General features: G+C 41.2%; 2 protein-coding genes across 9 annotated transcripts in view; both read left to right on the top strand.

Moving 5' to 3' along the window:
* Window positions 1–14,313, top strand: part of tnrc6ba (trinucleotide repeat containing adaptor 6Ba) — a 24,818-nt gene extending 10,505 nt beyond the window's left edge. For 2 of the 3 annotated variants that reach the window (XM_063481598.1, XM_063481599.1), the window contains exons 9-22: window positions 20–226; window positions 435–554; window positions 755–880; window positions 5,022–5,192; window positions 5,689–5,805; window positions 5,934–6,129; window positions 6,322–6,489; window positions 6,611–6,757; window positions 8,414–8,557; window positions 9,253–9,345; window positions 9,754–9,957; window positions 10,253–10,320; window positions 11,157–11,296; window positions 11,869–14,313. In XM_063481598.1, coding sequence (XP_063337668.1) covers window positions 20–226; window positions 435–554; window positions 755–880; window positions 5,022–5,192; window positions 5,689–5,805; window positions 5,934–6,129; window positions 6,322–6,489; window positions 6,611–6,757; window positions 8,414–8,557; window positions 9,253–9,345; window positions 9,754–9,957; window positions 10,253–10,320; window positions 11,157–11,296; window positions 11,869–12,436 — 2,469 coding nt within the window. In that variant the 3' untranslated portion in view covers window positions 12,437–14,313. The remainder of the gene's footprint in view (window positions 1–19; window positions 227–434; window positions 555–754; window positions 881–5,021; window positions 5,193–5,688; window positions 5,806–5,933; window positions 6,130–6,321; window positions 6,490–6,610; window positions 6,758–8,413; window positions 8,558–9,252; window positions 9,346–9,753; window positions 9,958–10,252; window positions 10,321–11,156; window positions 11,297–11,868) is intronic. The other variant, XM_063481600.1, reaches the window with a different exon arrangement.
* Window positions 14,314–16,046: 1,733 nt separating this feature from the next.
* LOC134632797 (casein kinase I-like) lies at window positions 16,047–25,340 on the top strand. Of its 6 annotated transcripts, none has more exons than XM_063481603.1 (11): window positions 16,047–16,516; window positions 17,834–17,931; window positions 18,024–18,134; window positions 18,592–18,740; window positions 19,743–19,971; window positions 20,168–20,338; window positions 20,452–20,600; window positions 20,681–20,879; window positions 20,969–21,114; window positions 22,188–22,253; window positions 24,036–25,340. In XM_063481603.1, the coding sequence occupies exons 2-10, from the start codon at window positions 17,856–17,858 to the stop codon at window positions 22,218–22,220; spliced, it is 1,263 nt and encodes a 420-aa protein (XP_063337673.1). In that variant the 5' UTR covers window positions 16,047–16,516; window positions 17,834–17,855; the 3' UTR covers window positions 22,221–22,253; window positions 24,036–25,340. The 6 variants fall into 6 exon arrangements, with proteins under 6 accessions (XP_063337673.1, XP_063337675.1, XP_063337676.1 ...); XM_063481605.1 differs by having other exon boundaries at window positions 22,188–22,242; window positions 24,033–25,340; XM_063481606.1 differs by having other exon boundaries at window positions 22,188–22,242.
* The last annotated feature ends 1,205 nt before the right edge of the window (window positions 25,341–26,545 follow it).

Consider the following 26,545-nt stretch of genomic DNA (forward strand, 5'->3'; position numbering starts at 1 on the left):
GGGTTTCTTTGTTGGACAGAATGATGATCCCAATGGCCCAAACATTGACCCAACTTCAGGTTCTATCCAGGAGAAGAAAATAGAGATGGATAAAAGAGGCATGGGAATGACTGATTACAATGGAGACATGAGGAAGGGAGGAAGAGGAGGAGGTGGGGGGGTGTCTTATCGTCCTCCTGGTTCCAAAGAGGCAGCACCTGGGGATGCTGGGGCTTATTATGACAAGGTGATGCCTCATTACCATGTTTATAGTCTTTGTATCTCGTGTCTTTCATGTCTAGATAACATGTTGTCTTTTATCATAATTTTTTCCTCTTGTGATTCTACCTTTTCTTCCTGCCTGTTCCATTTGCCTCATTTCTCCTTTCCTCAAACGTCCCCTACACCATAATATACCACCAAAACTGGTCTTCCACTGGCTGTCACTGTGACAGACATTGCCTTTGATCAATCAGGATGGGTGCCTTGGGGAGGAGGGTCCTTGCTCTCTGTACTCTCCACCCTCTGTCTACAAGCCCCATTCCCTCTTCAACCACTCTATCCCCTTTAGACAAGTAAGATAATCACTCCTTTTGTTTCTGCCCTAATGTCTTTAAAGTCCTTGTATAAATCTTCTGTTTTCATTAGATGTTCATAAATATGAAAAGTTTTACATCCACCTTCTGTCACATTCGGCTTAATTTTTTAAGATTTTCACGTACTCCGTCCTCCACTATAGGTCACCTGACATTTAATTTTCTGTGTTTGATCGCAGGCTGGTCACAATATCTTTGGCAGTAGTGGAGGAATGGCCCAGTCCAGACATCAGCCAAGTATCCCGCAGATAAACCAGTCACCAGGGATACGAGCGCAAGTGCCTCATCAGTTCCTGTCACCTCAGGTATTAAAAGAATTTCCTCTTCTTTGCTGATAGTTTTTGCAGAAACTTCATAGATTATGGGTGTCAAACACATATGGGCTTGGGACCAGAATCAGCTCCCCGAAGACTCCATTTCAGCTCACTGGAAAGGTTTTACAACTTTTCCTTCTGATAAAGACCTCCCCCTTTGGCATTGAAACCAAAGAAAATAGCTAATAGATTTAAATTTAAATGACAGAAAAGTTCCTGTTTTCCCACTACCTACGATAGAAGTTTATTATTATTGTTTTAAATATTGGATAGTAGAGCAGGGCGATATGGCCAAAAATATTTATCACGATATATATTTGAAAATTTGCGATAACGATATAACTGACGATATAATTGATGCGAGACAAAATACAACTCCACAACTTTACTAGCGCAAAAAAAACCCCCATCCATTTATTTTCACTTAAACAAGAAGCTGTTTTTATGTGCATTAAAGCTATATAAAGATTTAACAGTGCAAATGCAAATTCCTTGCTGAAAGTTTAACCAAAAAGCATTTCCAGTAGAAATGGGCTGACATATCCTGAGCATAACCATGTATAATATCCACTGAAGTTAAAAAGAGGTGCTTTGCAACATTAAACTGCAGTGTGCCAAATAAAAAAGTCAAATACATATTTTTCGGATCATAAGGTGCACGGGATTATAAGGCACATTAAGCGAAACAAAGCAGTCAGATAAATCAAACTTTATTCAACTCATTCTTCTTGCTTCCTCCACTTCTGTACCATTGACTCATTAATGCTGTATTCTATCACAGCTGCTCTATTCCCATGTTGTTGCAGTATATTAATGACTAACCTCGTATTGTGGATGGATTATCTCAGTTGTTCTCCTGACTGAAGTTTGGTCTGTTTACAGCATCCTGCCATGCGATTGCATTTGTCTCTAACCATCAGGAACCTTCACATTAACTTTTATCGAGTGGAAAAGTGTTAGGTTCATCCTCCAGCTTCACTGTTTATGTTATGCTAACATAGCTGTGTCGCTAGCGATCACGTAGCACATCATTATATACCAGGTAGCCCAACTTCAGTAACCCTACAAACGTCACTGCTGTTTAGTTTCCTATCTTCATTTATGTTGGAAGTGATAGCAGAGCTGTACGTTTGAATTTTTTCAGAAATCTCTCAGTCAGAACATGCTATATCATGCTTAGGTAACTAGCGAAACTAGCGAGCTAACTTCCTGCTAACTTCTAACTCCGTTAAATGTAATAAATTCTGTTTTCATGAATGCCTGGATGTTAAACTTCATAGTTACACCTGGTAAAGCAGCAATGCTGATCGTTTTATTAAAGATTAAAGAATTTAGACAGTTTTTAACTCTCAGTGATGCTGCAGTGTTCGTTTGACTTTGGGACCTGAAGCGGACGGAGTTTAGGACCCAGATTACTCCCAGATTTACGAGCACCTTAGTCCGAGAAATACGGCAATAACGACGACCCGCTTGCATGTTCTACAGAAAAAAATGTGCTTTGTTGTGTATCTGACGGACAAACGCCAAACCAATTCCACATCACTGAAGTTGCACCATTTTTACAAACCAATTCTGGTTCATCCGTTTCACTCAACAATCGGCCATGTGCGTATGAAAACAAAGGCACTGCGCATGCGCGTTTTACCCATATTCTATCGCGATATTTCATTTTCTTATCGTTGCCTAACATTGTACAGGTATTACCGTGAACGGTATAATATGGCCCAGCCCTATTGGATAGTCTTGGCAATGAGCTACCAGAACTTATTCTGTAAGTTTTCACATTTATTATTTAGAAAAACTGAGACCTGTTTTTGAAATTGTACTTCATCTTCTTATATTAAGACATTACAGGCACTAAATGTTTACTTAAATGTCTTTACTCTATTAGAAAGGGGAGAGTAACTGATCTAGCCCACTTAAAGATCAGAGTGGGCTATGTGGTGTAAATTTAGTTTGACATCTGCGCCATACATTAAACCATTCTCATTTTGTGCCATGTTGTTTTTATTGTTTATATCAGATGTAGCTGATACAAATGCAGAATGATTTCAACTTGGAAACTGTAAAGGCTGTATTTTTCTTTGTAAGCCAGATTTGCCTTGTAGCTGGTGTTATGTAACAAAATACTCATATTCTAGAGCCCTGCATTTTCTGGCATTGCTCAGTTTAGTACGGTTAGAATACATACATACATGGATACATACATTACTTATGTAATTACTTAATGAGTCTTAAGTAAAAAGTAATATGCTAATGTAGCATACATCATTCCTCATGTTCATAGATCTGCTGATCTGTCTGTAGACTTGGTTGGTGTCCAGTTTTTTACAATACAGGATTGTCAGTTAAGCAACTCTTGCTTAACGTTCTCATTTAAGTGAAAGCGTTCAAAAGCCTTGTAACCCCCTGCACTTAGCGAGACTATAAGAGTTAGTAAATGGTTAATATTTTAATATGGCCATACATTACAATTTCTATTAAAAGTTAGAAATAGTGCTGGGCGATATGACGATATATATCGTGTGGACGATAGAAAAGTGTCCATCGTGCCATTTGTCTTCTATCGTTTCTGTCGTTTCTAACACTAATTTTATAAATTATTACATAAAATATATCATTAACCCTTTACAACCAGTCGGAGCAGGCACACTCCGTTTTCCCTAACTATTTTTAAATCCCTGTAGAACTGGAACCACGTAAGGTAGCGCAATAATTTTTTTTGTATATGAAACCGAAGGAGTTGTACTTACATCTTATTCCATTAGCTTGCCCTAGGTCATGGTTTTCTTCCACATATAGCTTTGCAAAAACTGCATAAAAAGCACTTCCAGCAACAAAAACATAATATTCCAGACTTGCAGGAACGAAAACATAATATTCCAGAAACACGCTTTGCCGATCCGATCAGCTGTTCATAACACTTCCTACCTTGGAATATAAGTCAGCGTGAACTATCGCATGTCCGCCATTACCTGTCCGAAACCGGAAGTGACGTCATTTTCGCGGAAAATGTAGTTTTTTAGCTTCAAAGCTTATGTTGGTGTTTTTAAAAGTCATGTTTGACTTTATGCTCTTCTGTATCGTTTCTGGGATGCTTAGAAGTCAAATTACACTGTTGGAAATAGTTTATTTTGATGCACATGCTGTGTTTTTGCATATTTGCATTTATTTATTTTCATTTTTCCTGTAGTATATAAAAATTTGTGTATCTCAAAAATACAACTATGAAGACACTCAAAATAAATTTCTTGTGGTTGGAAACTATTTTGTGCAACTTTCTTGTATTTACAGTTTTGAGGGATAAGCCTCTTAAATTTCTCTAACTAGAAATATATGTTAAAAAAAAAAAAAAAAAAGATTTTCAATTTTTTTGTAGTTTATTGCACTTTTTTGCAATTTATGTAGTTACTATGGACTTAATGCATACATATTATTAAAACTTGGGCTATAACAGTTGTATTGATGTATAGCAACTTGAAATGCTCCCACAAATGGCACTACAGCATGTAAAATGTAAAGATAAGCTCTGGCGGACTTGGTTCTATAGTTGGTCTTAAAGGGTTAAATAGCCTGTGCAAATATATTAGTGTTGTCTTCTCACTATACATACTCTTAACTTTATGCAAGAGAAAATAAAGTATAAAAAAATGATATTTTTCGCAAAGAAACTTCGTCTTGTGGTTTTGCGACATGGTGCTGCTTTACGTGCACCCGGATTTGCGACATGCTTTACGGTAACTCAAAATAAAGACTGCACCCTCTCCACTCGCTGTTTACAGACTGCATACTTTCCAGATGACCACAGGTCAGGTGGTATATCGTGATATATATCGTTATCGTGATATAAAATAATTCATATCGTGATAAATATTTTTTCCATATCGCCCAGCACTAGTTAGAAATATTATGTATGTAGTCAGTTTTAGTTTTTACAACAAAAAAAAAATCAGTGTTTCAGACTGGAAAAGATTTCATGAAGCTTTCAGTCAGTGCATCTCTGTCACCATCTGATGAGACCATGTAAGGGATTGAATGTTGATCAGGAAGAAGCTAATGTACTTGCTTATAGTTACAGGAAAGCAAAATGTTTCTTTGGTAACAGGTGTGCCCGTCTGCTGTCTGTCTCTAGGTGCCAGGCTCTGTGCTGAAGCAGATGCCCCCTCCCAGTGGAAACATGGGGGGAGTTGGTGGTGTGGGAGGGGTGGCAGGAGTTGGGGGAGGTGTGTTCCCTCCGCAGCTGTCCCCCCAGCATATTGCAATGCTCAGCAGCATCTACCCACCCCACATCCAGTTTCAGCTGGTGAGAAGCAGCATTATGTCTCTGAAGGCTACTGCAGGGCTCCAGCACACATCTGCTAAGGGCATAGGCAAGGCTGTACGCAGCCACTGGAGAATCTGATCTGTACTTTTCGTACACCACCGTTACCAAGGCGTCATTCCCTCTGATTGTTACTTTCTCATATGTGTGACTAATTTTCATGCATAATTTGTGTGACACAGTCAGCAAATATATGAAATTATATAGCCAAATTAGACTAAACACAAGTAATAGCTAGAAGGAAATTAGATTTTTTTGTTATAACACTGAAATTGTAAAATCCATTCAAATACTTTTGCAGTGTGAAGGATGCAAAACAAAATGTGACCTAAAACTGGTCTTGAAGCAAACTTTGTGTTTTTTTTTGTTTTTTTTTTCTGGCTTATACAGTGAACTTCCAAAAATATTGCTCTTAATTCTTTTTTCTTTATGTTGCGATCTCACGTCCTTTTGCATCTTTTTTTTAATGTTCATTCAGGCTTGTCAGCTCCTCCTCCAACAGCAGCAGCAGCCGCAACAACAGCAGCAGCAGCAGCTACTGCAAAACCAGAGGAAGTTCACACCAAACACACGTCAGCAGACTGACCCTCAGCAGGTATACACACACACACACACACACACACAGACTTCTCTCTTCTTGTTTTTTTTTGTTTTTGTTTTGTTTTTGTTTTTTTACTTCCACCTCTTCAGTGATTGTTCTTGTTTTTTGTTACATCATCTCAGCTGGCCAGGATTATGGCGGTGCTCCAGCAGCAGAGGCAGGTCGGGGGGTTAAGCAGCAGCTCCAAACTATCCCCCTCCCACCATAGTGGAGGTGGAGGAGGGGGTCCTAAACTGCCTGGGGCTGATCCCATGTCCCACCCAGGCCTGGCAGCATCTGTGGCTGACCTGCACCAAAAAAATCTAGGACCATACTCTGGTAAACAATTACTTTTTAAATAAAAAAATGTCCTAAAACTGTTGTGGAAAATCAGCTCAACAATGAAACTGAAACATTTTTTCATTTTGAAATTAACTGAATGTAGTGTAGGTTGTTTTTTTATGGCAGCTGTGGATTCACTTTACTACATATGTGTTAAAACAAAATAACCTTTGTAATATTTCTCTTCAGGGTTTGGATCTGGGGTGAACCTTACAGGTCTGGACCTGGGTGGCTCTGTGGTGGGGGGGCCTGGAGCCATGAAGGACCTAGGGAGTCAGCAGTCCCGTTTCAAGTGGATGATGGAGGGAAACTGTTCTCCAGACACTTCCTCATCTGAGAATGCATTTCATAAAAATGGTGAGATTATAACTTTTTTGAAAATGATTTCATAGTGCAGGAGGCTGTTAAGGCAGAAAGGTTTAATAAGATTAGCTGTGAAGTCGCATCTTAAAGTGATCGCTCTCTTTCTACCTACCAGGTCCTGTCACCCCCATAAAGATGCCAGGGGGCTCACCATATTCGCAGTATGACATAATGGTTGGAGAAGGGCTGAGTGACAGTTGGCATCGCACCCCTGGCAACAAGATGTGTGCCAAGCCTGCCTCCACACCAAGCTGGCCCCCTGGTTAGTGACTACCTTAAATCAAGATGATGATTATCAAATTTGTGCACTATATGTAACGAGGACATGAAACACAACATGTATTACCTCTAATTTTCATCATAGACACCTGCTTTAAAAAAACAAAACAAAAAAAACCTGTCATACATTATCAGTCTATGAAACTAGATTTAAAAATTCAATGTTTTAAGTTCGTTTTTAGAGCAAATCTTCTGAGTGACATCACTGTGTTGGTTGGTTGCTGTTAATAGCCCACCATTGGTTTATGTAAGCTAAACAGTGACAGAACCATTAACCCAGTGGAAAACAAGGAAACCAAAACTAAAAAGTACTTTAAGGGGGTCACTTCTGTACAGCAATGAGTTTTTCTCTCTTTTCTCTTAAGAGGTTCTTTGTTGATGCCAGCTGAGCTGAAATGGGAGAATCTACCCATTAGCCATAATGCTAGAGTTTATAGAGCACTTTATAAATGAGGACTGTGTGCAGAAAAGGGTGGCTCAGACTAACAAGCTGAAGTCTGAGGCTGGCCCCTCTGTGTTTAATTTTGCCTTGTTAGGTGTACAGATCGTCCCACCTGGCCAGCTAACACAAGAATTAGCTGTGCGCTGCAAGGAGATGGCTGGGTAGTGCTATAAACAGTAATTAATTAGTATTAATAAAAGCCCAAAAAAATAAGTTTGATCATTGTACTCAGCATGATTCTAATAGACTACACTCAGTAAATGATTGTGAAAAGAATAACCACAATGCTTAATTTTGTTACATTTTATTTTCATCACTGTCACTGCCAGCTGTCCACATGAAAAGTAGATGACATTCACAACACTAAACAACATTTCAGGAGAACAGTAAAGCTTCTGTTTCAACAAAATTGAAGTCTTAAAATAGTCTTACATGTGACTTTAGCCGTTTAACTAATAGCGGTTACCCAATGGTCACTTTAGAGTCTGTGCTCCTGTCTTAATTGCCAACTACTGCAAGTTTGCAAAGTAGCTTACTAACTAGCAGGTATACTAGTTTTGAACACTTGTTAGTCAAACAACATCTGTGGATTTTATTTTCAGCTTAAAATGAGCAACTTTTAAAAAATGTCAGTTTAGTTCAACATCTTCAACTAAAGCCAAGCTATTGTTAGCATAAGTGTACCTGCTGTTGGCTGTCTCCACACAGACTTCACAAAGCGAGCATGTTGCTTCTTCCAAAATGTCCCTCTCACAGCAGTGTATCTGGTAAGGGTGGGTAGAGCTATGCAGACTGACTCACTCATGGGTGGCATCCCTGTGCAGTTACCATACCTGTATAAGGTGGTGTTTCTCAACCTCTCTACACCTCCTTATAGCACCAATTGTTATTTGAGCAATTTTTTGTCATAAATGTCTTTCGTGCTTACTGGCTTGAAAACATAAACTATAAGGTGTCAAAGGTAGCTTGTCAAATCATCTGTCAGCGCCATCTTCTGCCAACTACCTGTTAATTTGGCTTTCTTCCCCTCTGTAATAAGCTAACCACTTGTAATTTACTTTGAACAGGAAAAAAGAATAACTCTTAATTTTGTGTAAAACCAGCTAAATTGTGCTGTTTCATGTCCTCTTTAAGCCTGTAGGGTTAAATTTTAGGCTTTTCAGGCTTTAACGGACCACGTGTTTGTTTTTTCTTTAGAGTTCCAGCCTGGTGTGCCATGGAAAGGAATTGACCGTGTTGATCCTGAGTCTGACCCCTACATGACCCCAGGGAGCATGATGGGAAACACAGTGCCACCCACTCTCAATGATACAGAGCACCAATTGTTACAAGACAATACTGGTTAGCATTTGCATGTCGACACCCGATACTCTTATGGATACCACTCCTCATATTTTGCTACCAAGTAAAGATATAAACAGGGAGTTGTGGCTCCTTTTTGCACAATGGCGCGCTCCAAAATTATATTTTTCATCTCATCTGCATTACTGAGCAGGTATGAGAACGTTCAATTTAGTTTTTTCACATAGATCAGTGTTTTTACTGCCAGTGCAAGTGGGTTTGTTTTCACAGTAAACTTGGTCGCAGCCTGCTGACACAGATTTTTCGCTCTTGTGTTTTCCCTTATCTGACTAATTGGAAACAAGTGCTTAAAACTGAAACTAATGGCTTTCCTAAAAGTTTAAAAGGAAGTTTTTGTTTTGTTTTGTTTTCCTCCACTGTGATTGATTTCATAGTCGGAGAGAGTCACTGGGTTTTTTCCAGGATGTTGTAATGTTGTTGTAACTTTGGTATAAAAAGTGTCATGAGTGTCACTTTTGTGGTGATTCGGCGCTTTATGAAATGAAATAGAAAATTAATTTTCATTGGATTCATATGTTGTTTTCCAAATTTTGCTGATGTTCACTTGGCATGTATAAAAAGCAGTTTGACATTGGAAAGGTGCAACTTTAGCTCTACATATGTTACCCATGGAGGCTGTTTTTGGCATAGTTTATGATCATTCATTTTTTGGTTCTCACTATTTTTGTATGCAGATTCCACCCCTCCCCTCAACACCTTGCTGCCTTCACCTGGTGCCTGGCCCTACAGTGCCTCAGACAGTCCTCTCAACAACGCACACAACTCAGGTAACCACACACATGAATATATGCCATCTTCCTTCTAGGCTTTTGGTTAATTTATCTACGTTTGTATTTTTACTTCATAATTTCTGGTAATAGTGAATTGTCGGGTTATTAATAAACTCTACAAAAAGAGAAAGTAAATGAAGTACTGAAAGAATTTGCAATATACATTTGAATTGGATTTGATTGCTTGGAAGCTCACAATTTTAACAGATTCAGGTTTAAATGTTATTCTGCAGCTACTTGGATAATTTGCAGTGAAATCTGGACAGCACTTAAATATGTTAGAAAATTCTAGTCCTGGAAAACCATGGACATCAGGGAGTAGCTTTGTGTTGCTCCTTACATTAATTCACTGTCTGCAGATATTTTAAAGTCTCCGTCTTGCCTGTGTCCTTTGATCTCCTACAGCAAAGTACACAGAATACAAGACCAGCTGGCCTCCAGAGCCCATTGGACCTAAGTATGGGAAAGCCAGTCGTGGCAGCAGCCAGAACCAGTTATCCCGCCCACCTCCAGGCCTAGCCAGTCAAAAGCAGCCATCGCCTTCCCCTTGGTCAGGAGGAGCCCCTCGATTGGCTGCCCGCAGCTGGAGTAGTGGTTCGAACAGCACTGGTAAAGTTGTGACTAATTTTTCATGTTGTTTTGGTTTTTGCCTTTGAACGCAGTAATTTTTAAAAATGTTTAGTCAGGAGATTTAAAAAAAAAATGTCTTTGATTACTGAAAGTGTTATTTTGAGCTAAAGAATCCATTTATATTTCATTTGGAAGATTAAGTGAGGCTCAGTTCATGCAGTGGGAAAGTTATTCATCATTTATTTTGAGAAACTGGGAGGAAAAATAAAGTGACACTCCGTGGATGACTCCTCTTACTAAGACCATTTTTCTCTTCGGTTTCTTTTCTGTGCAGGCTCGACCTGGAGTGACGGCAGCTCTCGAGAAAGCTGCTGGTTGGTGCTCAGCAACCTCACGCCACAGGTACACAAACACACACATGCAGGCAGATTTGCAGAAAAAGAATTTCTCAAAATGCAGAGAAGAAAACAAAACTATTTCTTAATTAATTCAAACTGATTAGTCCATTTCACATTTGTATTAGTGGCAGTGGGAGCTGAGACTAAAGCAGCCTCCTCCACCTCCTCTTGGGGTATCTCTAACACTCCCACTCCCAGGCCAGATCAGAGATGTCTCTCGTCCAATCCTAATCACGTGCCTAAACAAGTAGAACTGAGTCCTCTAAATAATCTGTATTGTTGTAGAGTCTTTAACTTAAAGTGCTTTGAGGCAACAGTTGTGATTTGGCGCTGCATAAATAAAATTGAACTGAATTTCTCTGCTGAACATGGAGAACATGGAGTCCAGTATTGACCAGCCAAAGCATCTTTAGACAAATGTTTTACTTATTTTTAATTTATTTTTTAAAGGCCTCATGGTCACCATCTCTGTTGCCTTCCTTAATTCTTGGTGTGGTGCTGTTGTGGAAGCACACCTTGTAAGGTCTAGTGATCCCCAAAGCTATCTTAGCTGGAGCTAGATGCTTCTGACACACCAAACAGACCTGCGATTATTATCCAGAGTTACATGATCCTCTATGAACTGCGGAAATCACCACCTATCTCTATAGCCAGCCCAACAGAATCTAGTTAGACAGCCTGAAACTGCAGTGAAGGTCCATCATGGTTGTCCCTGATTTTGGCAGTGCTGTGTTTCAGTGTTTGAAACATAGCACATTTAAAAATCCCAGTCTGTTTGACATCTTAACCTATTACTGCCCTTTTAAGATCTCTTTTGTCTACTTGTTTTTTTTACTACAGATTGATGGATCCACTCTGAGAACCATCTGCATGCAGCATGGGCCGTTGTTGACCTTTCACCTTGGCCTGACCCAGGGCACTGCTCTGATTCGCTACAGCTCCAGACAAGAGGCAGCCAAGGCTCAGAGTGCACTTCACATGTAAGGAATTATTTTGATAACATCTTTTTAAAGCAAATCTCATATATGTATGGAAAGAAACTAAAGTAGCATCTTGGCTTAGCTTAATATGTTGACTAGTAGTGGTAGCAAATGGCTAGCTTGCCTTTATCCACCGTCAACAAAAACCATCTACCAGTAAATCTAAAGGTCAGCATTATATTGTCCTAGTTTGTTTCATAATTGAGCATTTTCTCTGTAAAATATCATAACGCTTGGCTTTCAAGAGATGCAAAGATCCCTGTTACTGATCCTGGAAAAGGTACCTGAAGTGTTAAACCATTAAGTGTTGTTTTTACAATAAAGTTCTGAAGTTTAGAGGTGATCTGGATCCTGCAGAAAGAACAAGCCTAGTTATTTTCACTTGCTCGCAAACTTGATGTGTAGCAAACCATATTCTGGTATAGTTTCACTTTTTACAGTTGTGTAGACTATACATTACAAACTGAGTGTTAAACTTTTGTTTGCAGTTCATTTTGAGGCTGAAAAACCTTACAAGCTTTTGAGGCCCTTCATTCATTACAAGTGTATGACGGACTTTCTGTTTACTCCAGGTGTGTTTTGGGTAACACAACCATCTTAGCGGAGTTTATGAGTGAGGAAGATGTGGCTCGCTACATTGCACATTCCCAGGCTGGAGGATCAGGAAGCGGAGGAGCTGCAGCCAGCTCCCAAGGCTCCGGGCCTACAGCAACCTCCACAGTTGGGGCTAACAGTAACGGAGCAAGCTGTGAGAGAGGTGGAGCAGGAGGAAACGGTGGGGTAGGAGGAGTAGATGGAGCTTCCACAGTCGGAGGGACAGGAAATGGAGGAGCTGGGTCTTCCAGTTCTGCATGGCAAAGTCTAGAAAGCACAGGCAGCTCGTCGGACCAGTCTGCCACCCAGGGGCCCGGATTGGGCATTTTCACCCAATGGAGCACCAACGGCACCGGGATAGGTGGGGCCGGAGGTGTGGAGGCCGGAAGGCAGGGTCTGTGGGGAAGTGTGGGTGGGATGGGGGGGACAGGGTACCCCAGCAGTAGCCTCTGGGCTTCTCCGGCACTTGAGGATCGTCACCAGATGGGCAGCCCCGCCTCGCTGCTTCCAGGGGACCTGTTGGGCGGGGGGGCCGACTCTATCTGACGGGCCAGCTGACACACACATTTTACACCTAAGGTGAAACACGTCATGCTCTGCATTGACGTGGAGGAAAAAAAAGCTACACTGGTCATCCAACATAGACACTCAACAGTCATACTACACACAAGCTACATGCACACATTACTTTCACACAGACATTAAACCGCCTAACTTTAAATGAAGACAACAGTAAAACTTGAACCGGGGGAAAAAGGTGAAATCCATTAAACTCTTTAGGACGTAACTGGATAGCTCTTTGTCTTTTTACTTCAGACCACACACCTGCATTCAGAGACCCAATCACTCAGGCATGCACTGTAGACAGGCTCAGCCAGAGTCCTACACGTCAACAAGTTTAGCTATTGCTGTTTTTAGTGTGCCACTTTTTTTAATTTTATATTGCTATTTAATGGTCAAATCTCAAAAGTCAGACATGCAGACTGAGCCCTCTTAGACCTGGCTGGCGTACTTCGGAGTTCCCACTTTTGGAAGCTTAAGAGTGGGAAGGATCGGGACTTTATAAAAAATCTGGGACAGCGCCACACTACTGAGTCAAATGGACGATCAGCAACGTTTGAGATGCGCAAAAGGAGAGAGTCTTTTTAGTAGGTACCGACACGTCTACATTGGTGGGAATATGCCATCACTATGGGACCCAGGGTGGAAAAAACACAAAATCAAAACAAAAAAAACAACATTAGCCAAACTTGCACTATATGCCTCTGGGTTTGTTGTTGACGCATCCTTCCACAAATCCCTCCATTTTTGAAACAGAGCTACAACACAACTACATAGACCTTAAAGAACAATTAAATGTTACAGCAGCAGTGGCCTTGGCTAACACCCAGCGGCCACCCACCCTCCATGTCAACAGCGTCATCACACCTTTTCATCAGTTACACACTGCTCTTATGACAAGCAAAATTGTATCTCCTTGTCGATGTACGTTGGTTGTTTATCAGTTTGTTTTCTGTTTTAAAAGAAAAGAGAAATGTGTGGAAAAAAACAGTGGAAATCCAGAGATGTCCTCTTATTTGCCCTTCAAACACTGACCTCGCTATTGTATTTTTTCTTACTCAAGAAATCAAGTTGGTTATTATATATTGTCATGATGTAATGGTGACTATGATCACATATTTACTCGCTGTACAAGGTGCCCTCCTGCCTGCCTGTGTGTGCATGAACTGAGTGTTGACAGTTACGACCGAATGGAGAAGGATGTGATTATGATGACAATTATATCGGGAGTGTCTGTGTTATTGCTGCAACATTGAATGTTTTTTTGTTTTTTTTTTCTTTTTTCTTGTCCATGAGAGATTCATGAGTGTGTGTGTGTGTGTGTGTGTGTGCGTGCTTGCTTTTGAACACTTATCTTCTCCAGTCAGGGAAGTGAATAGATGTAAATCTGACAGCTTACATTTGAGAGAAAGACTGCGTGTGTGTGTGTGTGTGTACACATTTTTGCGTGCTTGACTGGATGTTGTGATAGCTAAAAAGTTCAAAACATTGGCACTATTGCATTTGTCTCTTAAGTTGTGTTTTTAGCCGCTTTTTGTTCCCGTTTATATATTTTTTTTCTTTTAAATGCAATAAGAGAATATTTTGTTTTTAAGACGAAGCAACCAACCGAAGGCATTTTTATTAAGATGCCACATCTTACCATACCAAGCTGAGCTGGAAACAGTGTTTTACAGACACGTTAAAGACATTTTATGTTTTACTGTGTTTCTTTTTATTATGTATCAGTTTAAATTAAGTCAGTCTTTATTATCACTCCTGTTCAGGATGTTTTCCTTTGTTTCAGATGTTACATAAAAGGAGAGGAAATTAATTTAAAGCAGAAAAGAACAAGATAATAAAGGTTGAATTGAAGCACTGTCTTTTTTTCACTTTGTGCCTCTGAGTAGTTTTCTTGAAAAGTAGAGGGCGGCACAGAATGTTATTTGTGCTTTTGGGATTTTTTTTCTAAGTATTTTTTCTAAGATTTGATGAACTAAATTGATTTTCTCTGACATAGGAAGGAAAATTTAAAGAAAAAAAAAGGTCATGATCACTGAACTCACAAAACACATCTTTTGACTTAAATCATACGCCAATTATGATCTCACTATCAAATGTCTTAATAGGATAAAATGAAGTGTTGACATTTGCAGGGGTGAAATGTCAGATGGCATCAAAATGTTGGGTCATTAGTCAACCCTGTAATCAAAACAATTAGATTTTAGCTATTTTTTTATTTAGCTAGATTCTCAATTGATAAAATGAATCTTCAGTGCAGATCTTCAGTAATTGTAGAGCTAAACAGGAATGTCAGGCTGATACTTTTTTTTTTTTTTAATGTAGTAAATAAAATCTAAATGATAAAAACTGAAAACACTGAAATAGACACTTTATTTGTTAGATCTCCCTACTACTGGGTTGGATCCACTTTTACCTTCATAACTGCCGTAATTCTTCATGGCACAAATTCAACAAGGTGTTGGAAGCATTCCACAGATTTTGGTCCATATTATCATGATACAGCTGCTGAAGATTTGTCAGCTGCATATCCATGATTTCCCGTCACCTCCCAAAGATGCTCCGTTGGATTGAAATCTGGTGAGTGGAGTACAGTGAACTCTGTAATTTTTCACGAAATTGGTTAGAGGTGATCTGATGTGGTGCGTTATCCTGCTGGAAGTAGCCATCAGAAGATGGCTACACTGTAGATGGACACCACACCAGTGTGATCCACTGATACAAGCCAAAATGGATTGATTCTTTCATGTTGTTTGCACTAAATTCTGACTCTCATGTCTGAATGTTGAAGCAGAAATTGAGACTCACAACACCAGCTGTTTTCCAGTCTTTAGTTGTCCAGCTCTGATCAATACCCTAGTCTTCCTGTTCCTAACTGACAGGAGTGGTACCTGGCGTGGTCTTTTGTGTGTGTATGTACACATCTCTATGTACGCATCTCTTGCGCATTCAGAGATGCATGCATAGCATATGGTTATTTGAGATCTTTCTGCCTACCTATGAGCTCAAAGTCTAGCCATTCTACCCTGACATCAACACAACATTGTCATCTAGAGAACTGCTGCTCACTGGATATTTTCTTTTTTTTCAGACCATGCTCTGTAAACCCTAGAGATCAGCAGTTTCTGAAACGCTCTGACCATCTAGCACCAAAGTCACTTTAACCTCCATCCTAATCCTCAGTTTGAAATTCAGCATGTCTTCATGACTAAATGCATTGACCTGCTGTCATAATTAGTTATTTGTGCTAACTGACAGGTGTACCTAATAAAGTACACATCTGACTTTTAATCATTAATTATTTACTTTTTATTTGGGCGGGTAAAATTGGGAGATCACAGAGCGAATGAGAGTGCACTTAATATGCAAAAACATTTAATGGGAACACAAATAAATAAATAAATAGGATAATTAATAGAAAACTGAATAATAGAAGCAACGGAAATGATATTTTATTGTTAAGTATTAATATTTTAATGTTTTATTTATTTATTTATTTTTTAATCCTGGCAGCTTCGGTCTTCCATACACAGGCACATAGCTTACTCTAGCAGACGCAGGGCGGTGATCATCTTATACTTCTCTATTGTGCTTTAATTTTAGAGTCTGCTGAGTGGCGGCCGAGAGCGAGGGGGGGTCAGAGTGCAGCTGGTGGCGTCAGGGCGCTTCATTCATGCCTGCAAGCAGCAGCTCTCAGCAGCCCTGCTGCTTTAAGACAATCCGGGCATCTCTGCAAGCCTGTGCATGACATCATTGATATTGTCAATGGTGTAGAGTGAGGGAGGGCTGGGTGTGAGGGGGAGACGGAGAGGAGCAGCCAAAGGAGAAAGGAAGAGGAGGACCTCGGTGTCTAGTTTCAGGTTTTTTTCCATTAAATAAACGTGACTCTACGGAGCTTCCTCTAGTCGCATCTCCACCTCCGGGTCGTCTCGGATTAGCTGGTAATTTTTTTGGTCGACACTTCGGGTTCGGGTCACGCATCTCCGAGGTTATGAGCCGTCCGAAGCCGCGTCGGTACGTCGCTGTCCAGGGTCCTGAGTGAGACGACGGACGACCACGAAGCCGGTGAGAAGGTGCAGGGATGGTGGTGATGGTGTTCGGGGGGTGGGTGTATGTTGGCTGGTGAAGATGTCTGTGTGTGTGAGAGAGAGCGAGAGAGACGTGGAGGGGGGGAGGGCTTGGGTTAGCCAAACATAGTCCAGATAGTCGTGTTGGGGTGGGCGGGGGGGTGCGCTTGATCAGAGGTCCTGTGTGGAGGGTGCGGTTATGGGGAATTATTACCATATCTGATGGTCATCCAGACATGAACGGTATGTTGTTGTTTATTTATTTGTTTGTTTGGGTTTGTGGGGTTTTTGGTTTTTTGTGCATGCACGGCCTTCCTCATTTGCTCTGTGATATCTGGGGCAACTGCACGCTGGGTGAAAATACCACGTCTCGCCTGTTTTTGCAGTCTCTTGCTGCAATAGTGGGTCCCAGTTTTGTAACGCTGGCAGCACAGCAGCAGCAGCAGCAGCTCCTGGAAGGCTGAGAGAGAAAACGAGCTTGAGAAACCTGCTGGAAAGGGTTTGGCGGTGTGCAGCAGTGCACGGTGTGTATGTGGAGGTTCGTCTACAATGCAGTGAAGACTGAAAGGGGGGGGGGGGGGGGGGGGGGGACTTAGTCAGCGATTAATGCGATGTCAGGCTGGCTTGTAAAAGCGTAACCTTTGTCGAAAAGCCCCCTCCATCTTCTCACACTTTTATGTCCTTATTTCAGGGCTGTGCAGACAGTTAGGGCCAGGATGAGGAAAACATGACTCACGACTCATTCAAATTTTGTGAGGGGACCCCGGTGAGAAATTGCAAGTTTATGCAAATCACCTGTACACAGGATCAAGACTCCTTTAAAGTGCTTTGGGAAGAGTGTGTGTGTGAGATTTCCCCCCGCAGTTCTTAATAAATCATGTTACACAACTACACGCTCTGTTCTTCTTCACTCTCACCTTTTTTTGCTCCATGCAGTTTATAAATACTTTATTGGCCTACATTGTTGCCTGGAATTTATTGTTAACCATCCTCGGCACACGTCAGGAGCAGGGGTGTTTCATTAGGTCGTGTCTCTTTGACGGTTTGGCCACATGTGTGCCACAGTTTCCCTCCTGGCTCCAGAGATTCAACTCGGGCTGCACTACGTCATTGTACTGGCTCTTTTTTTTTTTTTTTACTTTGCTCAGGCTTACAGTTCTGTTTCCCTTCACTGATACAGCAGCCTAAGGCCTCATCGCTCGCACTTTAAAGTCTGAAGTCTTTTCACCAGTATCCTTTCACTCTATTGATCACCGGTGACTGATGACAGCTTTGTGCGTGTGTGTGTCTGTGTGATTCTGTCGAACCGTTCCAGCAAGTTGAAGAGCTCAGGAGCCATGGAGTTGAGGGTGGGGAACAAGTACCGCCTTGGGAGGAAGATAGGGAGTGGATCCTTTGGAGATATTTATCTCGGTAAGTATCTAAGCAAGTAGTACCAATTGCCATCAATTTTGGGGGTTTGTAGACTTAAGTTCTCCTGATCTAACCTCTGTTTCTCCCATCAGGGTCAAACATTGCTACAGGAGAGGAAGTAGCCATCAAACTGGAATGTGTGAAGACCAAACATCCACAGCTCCACATCGAGAGCAAATTCTACAAAATGATGCAGGGTGGAGGTACAGAGAAATATTTCAGGGTCTCTTTGAAAGCTTTACTACCGGTCTGCTGAGATGTAGTAAATAGTTTTAGGGTCACTAAGGAGTATTTAGGGCTGCTGAGAGCTATCAACAATGATTGCAAAGAGATTATGGTGAATTTAAAAGACATTTCAGGGCACACAAAGGCACTGAAACTCAAGCTATCTTTTTCTGGAATGCAATTAATGAGCATTTGAGTGTCTTTAGGGTCATTGGGAGTAATGATCATCCTGCTGCACTAAGCTGGTGATAACACAGTGACGGACATAAGATAAATAACATGAAGCTTTATTTATGTGCAGAGGTTGATATATGAGTGAGAATCTTTTGTGTCATCTGAAAAAAAGCTGAATTTAGGTGATGAATTTTAACCTAAATCTTCTGTTACTCCAAATGATTCAGTTTCCTAACAATTCTGCTCCTTCCCACACCACAGTGGGAATCCCGTCTATCAAGTGGTGTGGAGCGGAAGGCGACTACAACGTCATGGTGATGGAGCTGCTGGGTCCCAGTCTGGAGGACCTGTTCAACTTCTGCTCCCGCAAGTTTAGCCTGAAGACAGTCCTGCTGCTGGCAGACCAGATGGTGAGACCGACTGGCCACAAAAAACCTAACAGCTCATCAGGGCTTCTTTTTTTCCACCTTGCACCTTATCATCTGTAGTAACTAATCACGTTAAGAGCTCAAATGAGAGCTTCTGTGTACTTTGTCAGAATTTCATACCATTTTAAAATCACTTCCTCAAGACTGAGACTCAAGTCTGAGAAATATATCACTTTTCTCCCACAAATGTCTCCTTTGCTTGCACATGGCACATTAGAAAGTTACAGAAAATGTTATCAGGATTTGTTGCCGTTTTAAAGCTCAGACTAAACAAATCATTTAAAACCCGAGAAGAATTCCCATCTAAACAGATGAAGCTTGTTTTCTGGCTTGAGGCTCAGCGTTAGTTCCCCTTAGTTCCAATCTAGGACATAAGAGTCTTTCTCCTCTCCTCTAGTAATAACTATCTCTACCCCTGTAAAATGACCTCTGTATATCTGCAGAAACGCTGGCAGGGTTATTGATCAAAACCAATGACTCGACTATTATTTCATCAGCCAATGAGACTTTAAAACAGACTTTCAGTTCCAGATCAAACTCTCTGTAACACTGAGCTCTCTGTAACATAGAGAGCTGGCAGAGTCGTGGCCCTGGCAGTCGATGTAACTAACTGTGTGAGAAGGAATAACTGCTCGATGCTTGTGCACACGAGGCCTTTGTCTTGTACTTTAAACAGTGACTGCTTTATGTTTTTGTGCAGTAAAGGTACAGCGCCTCTCTTTTTGTTGCATTCAAGGACACTTACATTTAAGATACTGTAGATGACTCCTAAAAGGCAATAAAGACAAGATAAATCCAAACTGATACAATAGTTTTGCATAATCTGCATGGTTCCCTTTTCTCATTAACATGCATACGTCCATCTTTTACATACAGTCTGTGAGCTAAACCTGAAAAACTGCTGTTTACCTTCATGAAAGGAAATTTTTGTTAACTGTGCCTCAGCATACAAGATAACTAGTGACCCCCTTTGTCTGTCTTCAGATCAGCAGAATCGAGTACATCCACTCCAAGAACTTTATCCACAGAGACGTGAAGCCCGATAACTTCCTGATGGGGCTCGGGAAGAAGGGAAACCTGGTGTACATCATCGACTTTGGCCTGGCCAAGAAATACCGTGACGCCCGGACACACCAGCACATCCCTTACCGTGAGAATAAAAACCTAACCGGCACCGCCCGCTACGCCTCCATTAACACCCATCTGGGCATCGGTAAGGCAGTGGAGATGGCCTGCGTATCTGTCTTGTTGTGTGTGTTCTGCAGACCCCAATGTGATTTTTCTGATTCCTTTTTATTAATTGTGACATGATTCTCAGAGCTTTAGCTTTTTCCTTTCTTTCCCTACATTTCCTGCTGTTTCATTCTCTTCTCTCTTTTCGTCCCTTTGCTCCGTCTTTTTCTCCACAGAGCAGTCGAGACGTGATGACCTGGAGTCTCTGGGCTATGTTCTCATGTACTTCAACCTGGGCTCTCTGCCATGGCAAGGACTCAAGGCTGCCACCAAGCGGCAGAAGTATGAACGTATCAGTGAGAAGAAAATGTCCACCCCTATTGAGGTGCTGTGCAAAGGTTACCCATGTGAGTAGCTGTTAGAGTGGTGTTCTTGAGTGCAGTAAAGAGGTTTTTGCAGTTTTTCTGTCAGACTGTTCATCTGACTTTGCTCTGAATCTTCTGTCTCCTATGTTTCCCAGCTGAGTTCTCCACGTATCTGAACCTGTGTCGCTCCCTACGGTTTGATGACAAGCCAGACTACTCTTATCTAAGGCAGCTCTTCAGGAACCTTTTCCACCGACAAGGCTTCTCCTACGACTATGTCTTTGACTGGAACATGCTGAAGTTTGTGCGTGTCGCACTTGGACTTGGAAGATTTATCCCTTTTCTAGCAGACTTTCTCATCTATGCTATTCCTTTGTGTCTCAGGGGGCCAGCAGGACAACAGACGATGGCGAAAGGGAGAGGAGAGAGGGGAAAGATGGAGAGGAAAGACCAGGAGGAGGCCAAAGAGGAGCGGGAGGTCGAGCTTTGCCGCCGGGTCCAAACCCTTCTGCAGCCAACAGAGTGAGGAACGAGGCAGACGCTGCTCCTCCTAACCCAGCTACGCGTGGGGTCCAGCAGTCAGGTTAGGGTGTTGCTTTCTTCTGGGTGTTGGAGGGCAGCAGCAGAGTTCAGGCTTTCATTTTAAGTGTGTGTTTCTGTGTGCTCACACAGGTAATCGCTCTCCTCAGGCTGGGAGAGCAGAGCGAGCTGAGCGAGAGAGGAAGGTGGCCATGAGGCTTCATCGCGGGGCCCCGGCTAATGTCTCCTCCTCCGATCTCACTGCACGCCTCGACCAATCACGCATCACCACATCACAGGTAGGAAGATTAGCACTGTGTCATTCTATACACTCAGGACTGGTGATGGATATTCAGACATCACCTCACATGCAGCAGATGGCTGCCCCTCCCTGAGCCTGGTTCTGCTGGAGGTTTCTTCCTGTTAAAAGGGAGTTTTTCATTCCCACTGTCACCAAGTGCTTGCTCATAAGGGGTGGTCTGATTGTTGGGGTTTTCTCTGTATTATTGTACGGTTTATACCTCGTCATCTAAAGTGCTTTGAGCTGGCTGTTGTTGTGATTTGGCGCTATATAAATAAAACTTAATACAGTAAACTAAGACAGAGAACCGTACATGTTATGCAAGCATGTTTAGCACACAGGAACTACAAGGAACTTTATGAAACTTGACCACAAATCTTTGCTCTTTTGAAAAAAATTTTTTCTTTATTTCTTCTTTTTGGTGGAGAAAGTGGATGAGAAGAGTTTGCACTAACTTAGATTACTGAATTTTCTCATTATACTTGGCACTCTGCTCTAATTAGTGATGCCATATCTGAAATACTGGAAGTGGGAAAATAATCATCATTAATCTACTTATAATTAGCAACAAAAACATGCATATGAAGAGTTTTTGTTACTGCGGAGCTTAAAGTCAAATATGACATGAAGGCAGACTAAGTCACCAAGGCCTTCCTTCAGTGCCTCCTTTTAAGTGCCTTCATCCTGTAGCAGTGACAGCAGACAACCTGAATGACCACACTGAGCTCTTTAAAGATTCTTACATGAACCGAACATGAAATTCAAATGGATAAAATATGACTTTAAATTGTTCACTGACTGAATATTTTATAATGTACTTGTATATAAAACAAGGAACTTAACTGTCCAGACTATCCTATGATCTTGACAGGTAATAAGTAGGCACTTCAGGTTTTTTTCAGTGTCTGTCCTTTGTTTGCTGCAGTGAATAAAATGATCCAAACTCTATGAAGGCCGTCTGCTTAAATTAAACTCGAAGACGGCTTGCATAGTTTAGGCGTAGTAAGGCTCTTTTCTTTATTTTTTAGCTTTTGCCTTGTTTTAATCATCTCGTTTTCCCTCCTTACTCAGGTCAGTGTGCCATTTGAACATCTGGCAAAGTGAGTTCCTTCTCCCTGGCCTGCAGGTCAGTGGCAGGTGAGGACATGTCTGACACATACTCACACAGACAGCGTTTCTTTTATTTAAAAAAAAAAAAAATCCTTGCTCTTGAGCTTTAATTGTTGCATGTTGTGTACTACATTCAGAACCAGTGATTCAGCACTAGAGTACAGCAGACATTAGACAACTTTAAGATGAACAGCAGAAGAAAAAAAGATCCAGCCACAACACAACAACTAGCTTTGTGATTTAATCCATGTGTTGGATGTGTTGGATAAGGACACAATTTATGTACTTTTTACTACTACACTGTTTAACTGTAAAGCTGAATTAAGCTGGAAACCAGTACTGATTAAAATTCACTGTGGTGATCCACAGAGCTATGAAAATTGTCTTTGTCCAATAAATTGCGGCCGTTGTTTTGCCGCTCTCCTCTCCTCTGTTTCACGATGTATGTTTTATGCGTGCACCTCCTCTGCTGGTGTGTGTTAGGCAAGGCCAAGGGACAAAACCATAAACTGTATATAAAAAGAAGGGTGTAACCACAAGCTCCCATCCCCATCATAGGGATAGTGTAGTTTGAAAATAGATTGTCACGAGTCACCCTACACGCTCACACGGTACCAACTTGTCAAAAGAGTGCAGCCACACTGTAAAACATACCCTGGTTTTCTGTCTATTTTTTTTCTAGAGGGGGTCATAATTTACAAAATGAGCATCATGCTGTATTCGGTAAGAATTTAAACCAATTACCGAGACCATAATTTTATCAGTATTTATTGAAGTTATGAATCAAGTGACTCATCAGTCAGATGGGCCATTTGTGCCCACCCCCTAACTCTGAATTGAATAAAGGCCCCAGTATACCGACCCCACTGGTTACTCTGTGTGCTCACAGTAATATCATAACACGCTTCCATTCCAGTCAATTCCATTTATGCATGCCATTAAGATACAGGCAGGTGCTGCAGTATTCTCCCGAGCAATAGGTGTCACCACTAAGACATTATCAACAAAACATCAGTGCGGATATAGGAAGAGAAGAAGTCAAACCTGGAGTCAAAGACATCGCACAGTCTGTTGTTTTCTACCCCTGTGGAATCTGTCAATCTCTGAGCTTCTGTACTGATTTGGCATTAAAATAGCAGTAAAAACAGACACAGCTGTGCACTCCAGGTTAAAAATCGAGAGATGCATGACCAACCAGAATCAGCACAGAGGATGTGACATCAGTTTCGTCACAGATTCGTCACACAGCACCATGCTACGGGGTGAACGGCGAGCATAAATGGGTGAATGGATGGAGTCGGCCACCTTCTGGTCAATTAAAAAGATTGCAGCTGTTTTTTTTTTAACTAACTTCAGTTTTCAGTCCTGTAAACCGGATCCATCTTTTATATACAGTGTATGGGTGCAGCAGGGTGCGAGGGAAGTAGTAAAACTGCTCAGGGGGAAAAATGCACACAAATGACACAAATAAATTTGATGACTTGTTTTATGGCACTGCTCTATGCCATCCCAATTGACTTTATAAATGCAGGAAAGGGTAACATAAGACATTTGTCATTAAATTTCTTTTAAAATGAAAATGCTGCAAAAGCAGACTTAATATATTTACTCTAAACAGAATTTAAGTAGTATTAATTGTAGCAGTAGCGCAGTACAACAGCACTTAGCAGGCATATAAACGGGTGGACTACAATTTGACTAAGGCTACAAAACAGAAGCAGCACAGAGTAAATCAGCTGAAAATCTTCATCTTTTAAAGACTAACATTTTCCTGTTTTGTTCTTCTTTTTTTCTCTTGCGGTTCAGCAGCTGCAGGGTATCAAATACCCCTTACTTTTCAAATGGATGAATGAAAACATGAGTGACTGCAGGAGGAGAAAGCATTACAGGCCCTTAAAGGGGGATCGATCGTCCGTGTGTCTGTCAGTATGCGGTGTGAGCATGCCCAGTGTTAAAGGTTGCTGAGATGATGGAAAACCAGTGGGACAGACGAACTCTAGGCTGGAACCATTTGATACTGCTTTTCAGAGAGTGTTGCTGGACGGGGTCGACTCGGTCAATTCAGAGGCTCAACTCAACTCGCATAAAATAAACCATCAAAGTGCACAAAATGGACTAAGTCAATTATTTTCTGGTTTACACCTGTGATAAAATCAACAACTATCAATCTGCTAATGTTTGCGAGCTACATCTGCTGCTTGTGGTATTCTTTATTATTAATAGATATCTTTAAAAAAAAAAAAAAAAAGGAAACATGGAGACATGGAGACAAATGCAAAACAAAAGTGTATCCAGGCCTACGAGAGGCGAGCCAGGCGATTGCTTTAACGTGGACCACCGAGAGGAACAGAGGAAGGGGATAAATGTGAATTAGTGGATGGGAGCGAGGCTGCTTTTCGTCAGTAAACGTGTCTGTCTGTGTTATTGTCCTAATCGTTCGTTTTGCCTTCAGCTTTGCTTTAGAGAGCCAGAGGAAAGGAAAGCTAGTTGAGGGGAAGAGGGAGGCTGTAAAACCTGTTAAGAGTTCCTATTTTTCAGCACATTTGTTACAGTCTTACCTAAGGAAGACTGAAAACATTACTGAATGTGTAAAGCGCAAAAAGACTGCCGCGAGCAGAGATCGGGATATAACGTGGATTGTATGATATGATGAAGCCTTAGTCCAGCTTGCAACTCCAGGCATGAAGAGACTCGAGAAAGTTGTAAGATCTTGGTGGTGAGCAAGTCTGGTGTTACATTTGTATTTTTCTTTACTTTTGCTTTTGTCCCATTTTATATGACATGTAAAATGTGTACATACTTTTGCCAGGATGTGACAGATTGTTTAAAGACGGAGCTGGAGAGAAGATTACCTCCTGACACACCTGGGACAGAAAGTGAAATTTTACCGGAAACCTTTAGAGTCTGCCACGCGTTTGTTTTGGTTTGCACTGAGGCAGGCAATGACAGAAAGGTTCTTGTTATAATATAAAATGTGCTCATCTGTATTTTGACCCAGGCCTGTCAGGATGGATGGAGGTCTCTGATTAGAGGATGATGACTGATGTCCTGTACATTTCTTTACCATGCTTCAACTTTATTAATATGATATTTGTGTATATTTTCTGATTCAATAAAAAATATACACACCTTATACAAACTTCTAATGATATCTTTCTCTTGATGAAAACATTCTTAAATATTCATATTCATAACTGATCTCAGAATACAAATGCTGTACAAAAGTCTAAAGATTTCTTTAAATTTTACTTCCAGCGGTCTTAAGCAACAATTCTCCGGCCTTTCTGGAGGTCTTTCAAAGTTTTTCTTTGGACATTGGCTGCTTTTTCCCTCTTTTTCAATTTAGTTTCTTTATCTGACCAGAGAAGTGTTATCTGTTTTTAAGCTACCTAATGCTGATATGTGAATCATTTAAGTATAAATTAGGCACAAGACTTGAACCAATTTGAAACTGGAATTTGAACTTGAAGAATACTCAAAACATGCCAAAGATAACACAGTTTGATAGGCATAAAATAGTATTTCTGCACGAATAAAGTGATTCCAGAAAACCTGTGTGTGGTGTACAATATTTAAATGCCATCTTTTTAAGAAATAGGAAAGAATATAGCAAAGACCTGACACAGAACCTGAGAGATCCATCTGGCCCTTCAGTTGATCCATCTGCTGTTCACTGAAGCCTCATCAGAAATGGTCTCAGTGGAAGGGTGGGTGTCGAGAAGTTGCTCTTAAGCAAGAGAAACAGGGAGAAAAAGATTGAGTTATTCCAAATTACACAAACATTGGAATGAAAATCAGTGGCAACAGGTCTGCCAAACAGTGTGGAACCAGAACAAAAGACAACCAACAACATCCAAAGAACAGCTTTGAATGTGATGATTTGTAGCTACTGAGGTTGGTTGCTACAATGCCTGAGAGGAAAATCCCAGTTTTGGAGAGGCTGGTAAGTTTAAAGTTGTCCTGCCATCTGGGTGGGGACCTGTTGTTATTTGCTTCGCCAGGTCCTCATGGAGTGCCGTTAGCATCATTAGCTAGTAAGCGTGGATCATGTCAAGTCTGGGTGCTGTCCAGCTCTGTGACTCGTCTTTGAATGTCTGCTTTTGTGATGTTGACTGGCTCTTTTTTGTTGTGGTCTGCTCTCAGGGCCAATTATTTATTTATTTGATGCGTCTTTCTTCGAGATGCCCTTTCAATATTACTCTAGGGCAGGGGTGTCCAACTCCAGGCCTCAAGGGCCGGTGTCCTGCATTTTTTAGATCTCACCCTGGGTTAACACACCTGAATCAAATGATTAGTTCATAACAGGCCTCTGGAGAACT

This window comes from Pelmatolapia mariae, linkage group LG8, assembly GCF_036321145.2.
Source record: "Pelmatolapia mariae isolate MD_Pm_ZW linkage group LG8, Pm_UMD_F_2, whole genome shotgun sequence".
NCBI classification, from domain to species: domain Eukaryota; kingdom Metazoa; phylum Chordata; class Actinopteri; order Cichliformes; family Cichlidae; genus Pelmatolapia; species Pelmatolapia mariae.

Coding starts and splice junctions, on each gene's coding strand:
- LOC134632797 (XM_063481603.1), top strand. CDS start 17,856: ATGGAGTTGAGGGTGGGGAACAAGTACCGCCTTGGGAGGAAGATAGGG. Junction 18,741..19,742: donor TGCTGCTGGCAGACCAGATG/GTGAGACCGACT, acceptor GTCTGTCTTCAG/ATCAGCAGAATCGAGTACAT. Junction 19,972..20,167: donor TAACACCCATCTGGGCATCG/GTAAGGCAGTGG, acceptor TTTTCTCCACAG/AGCAGTCGAGACGTGATGAC.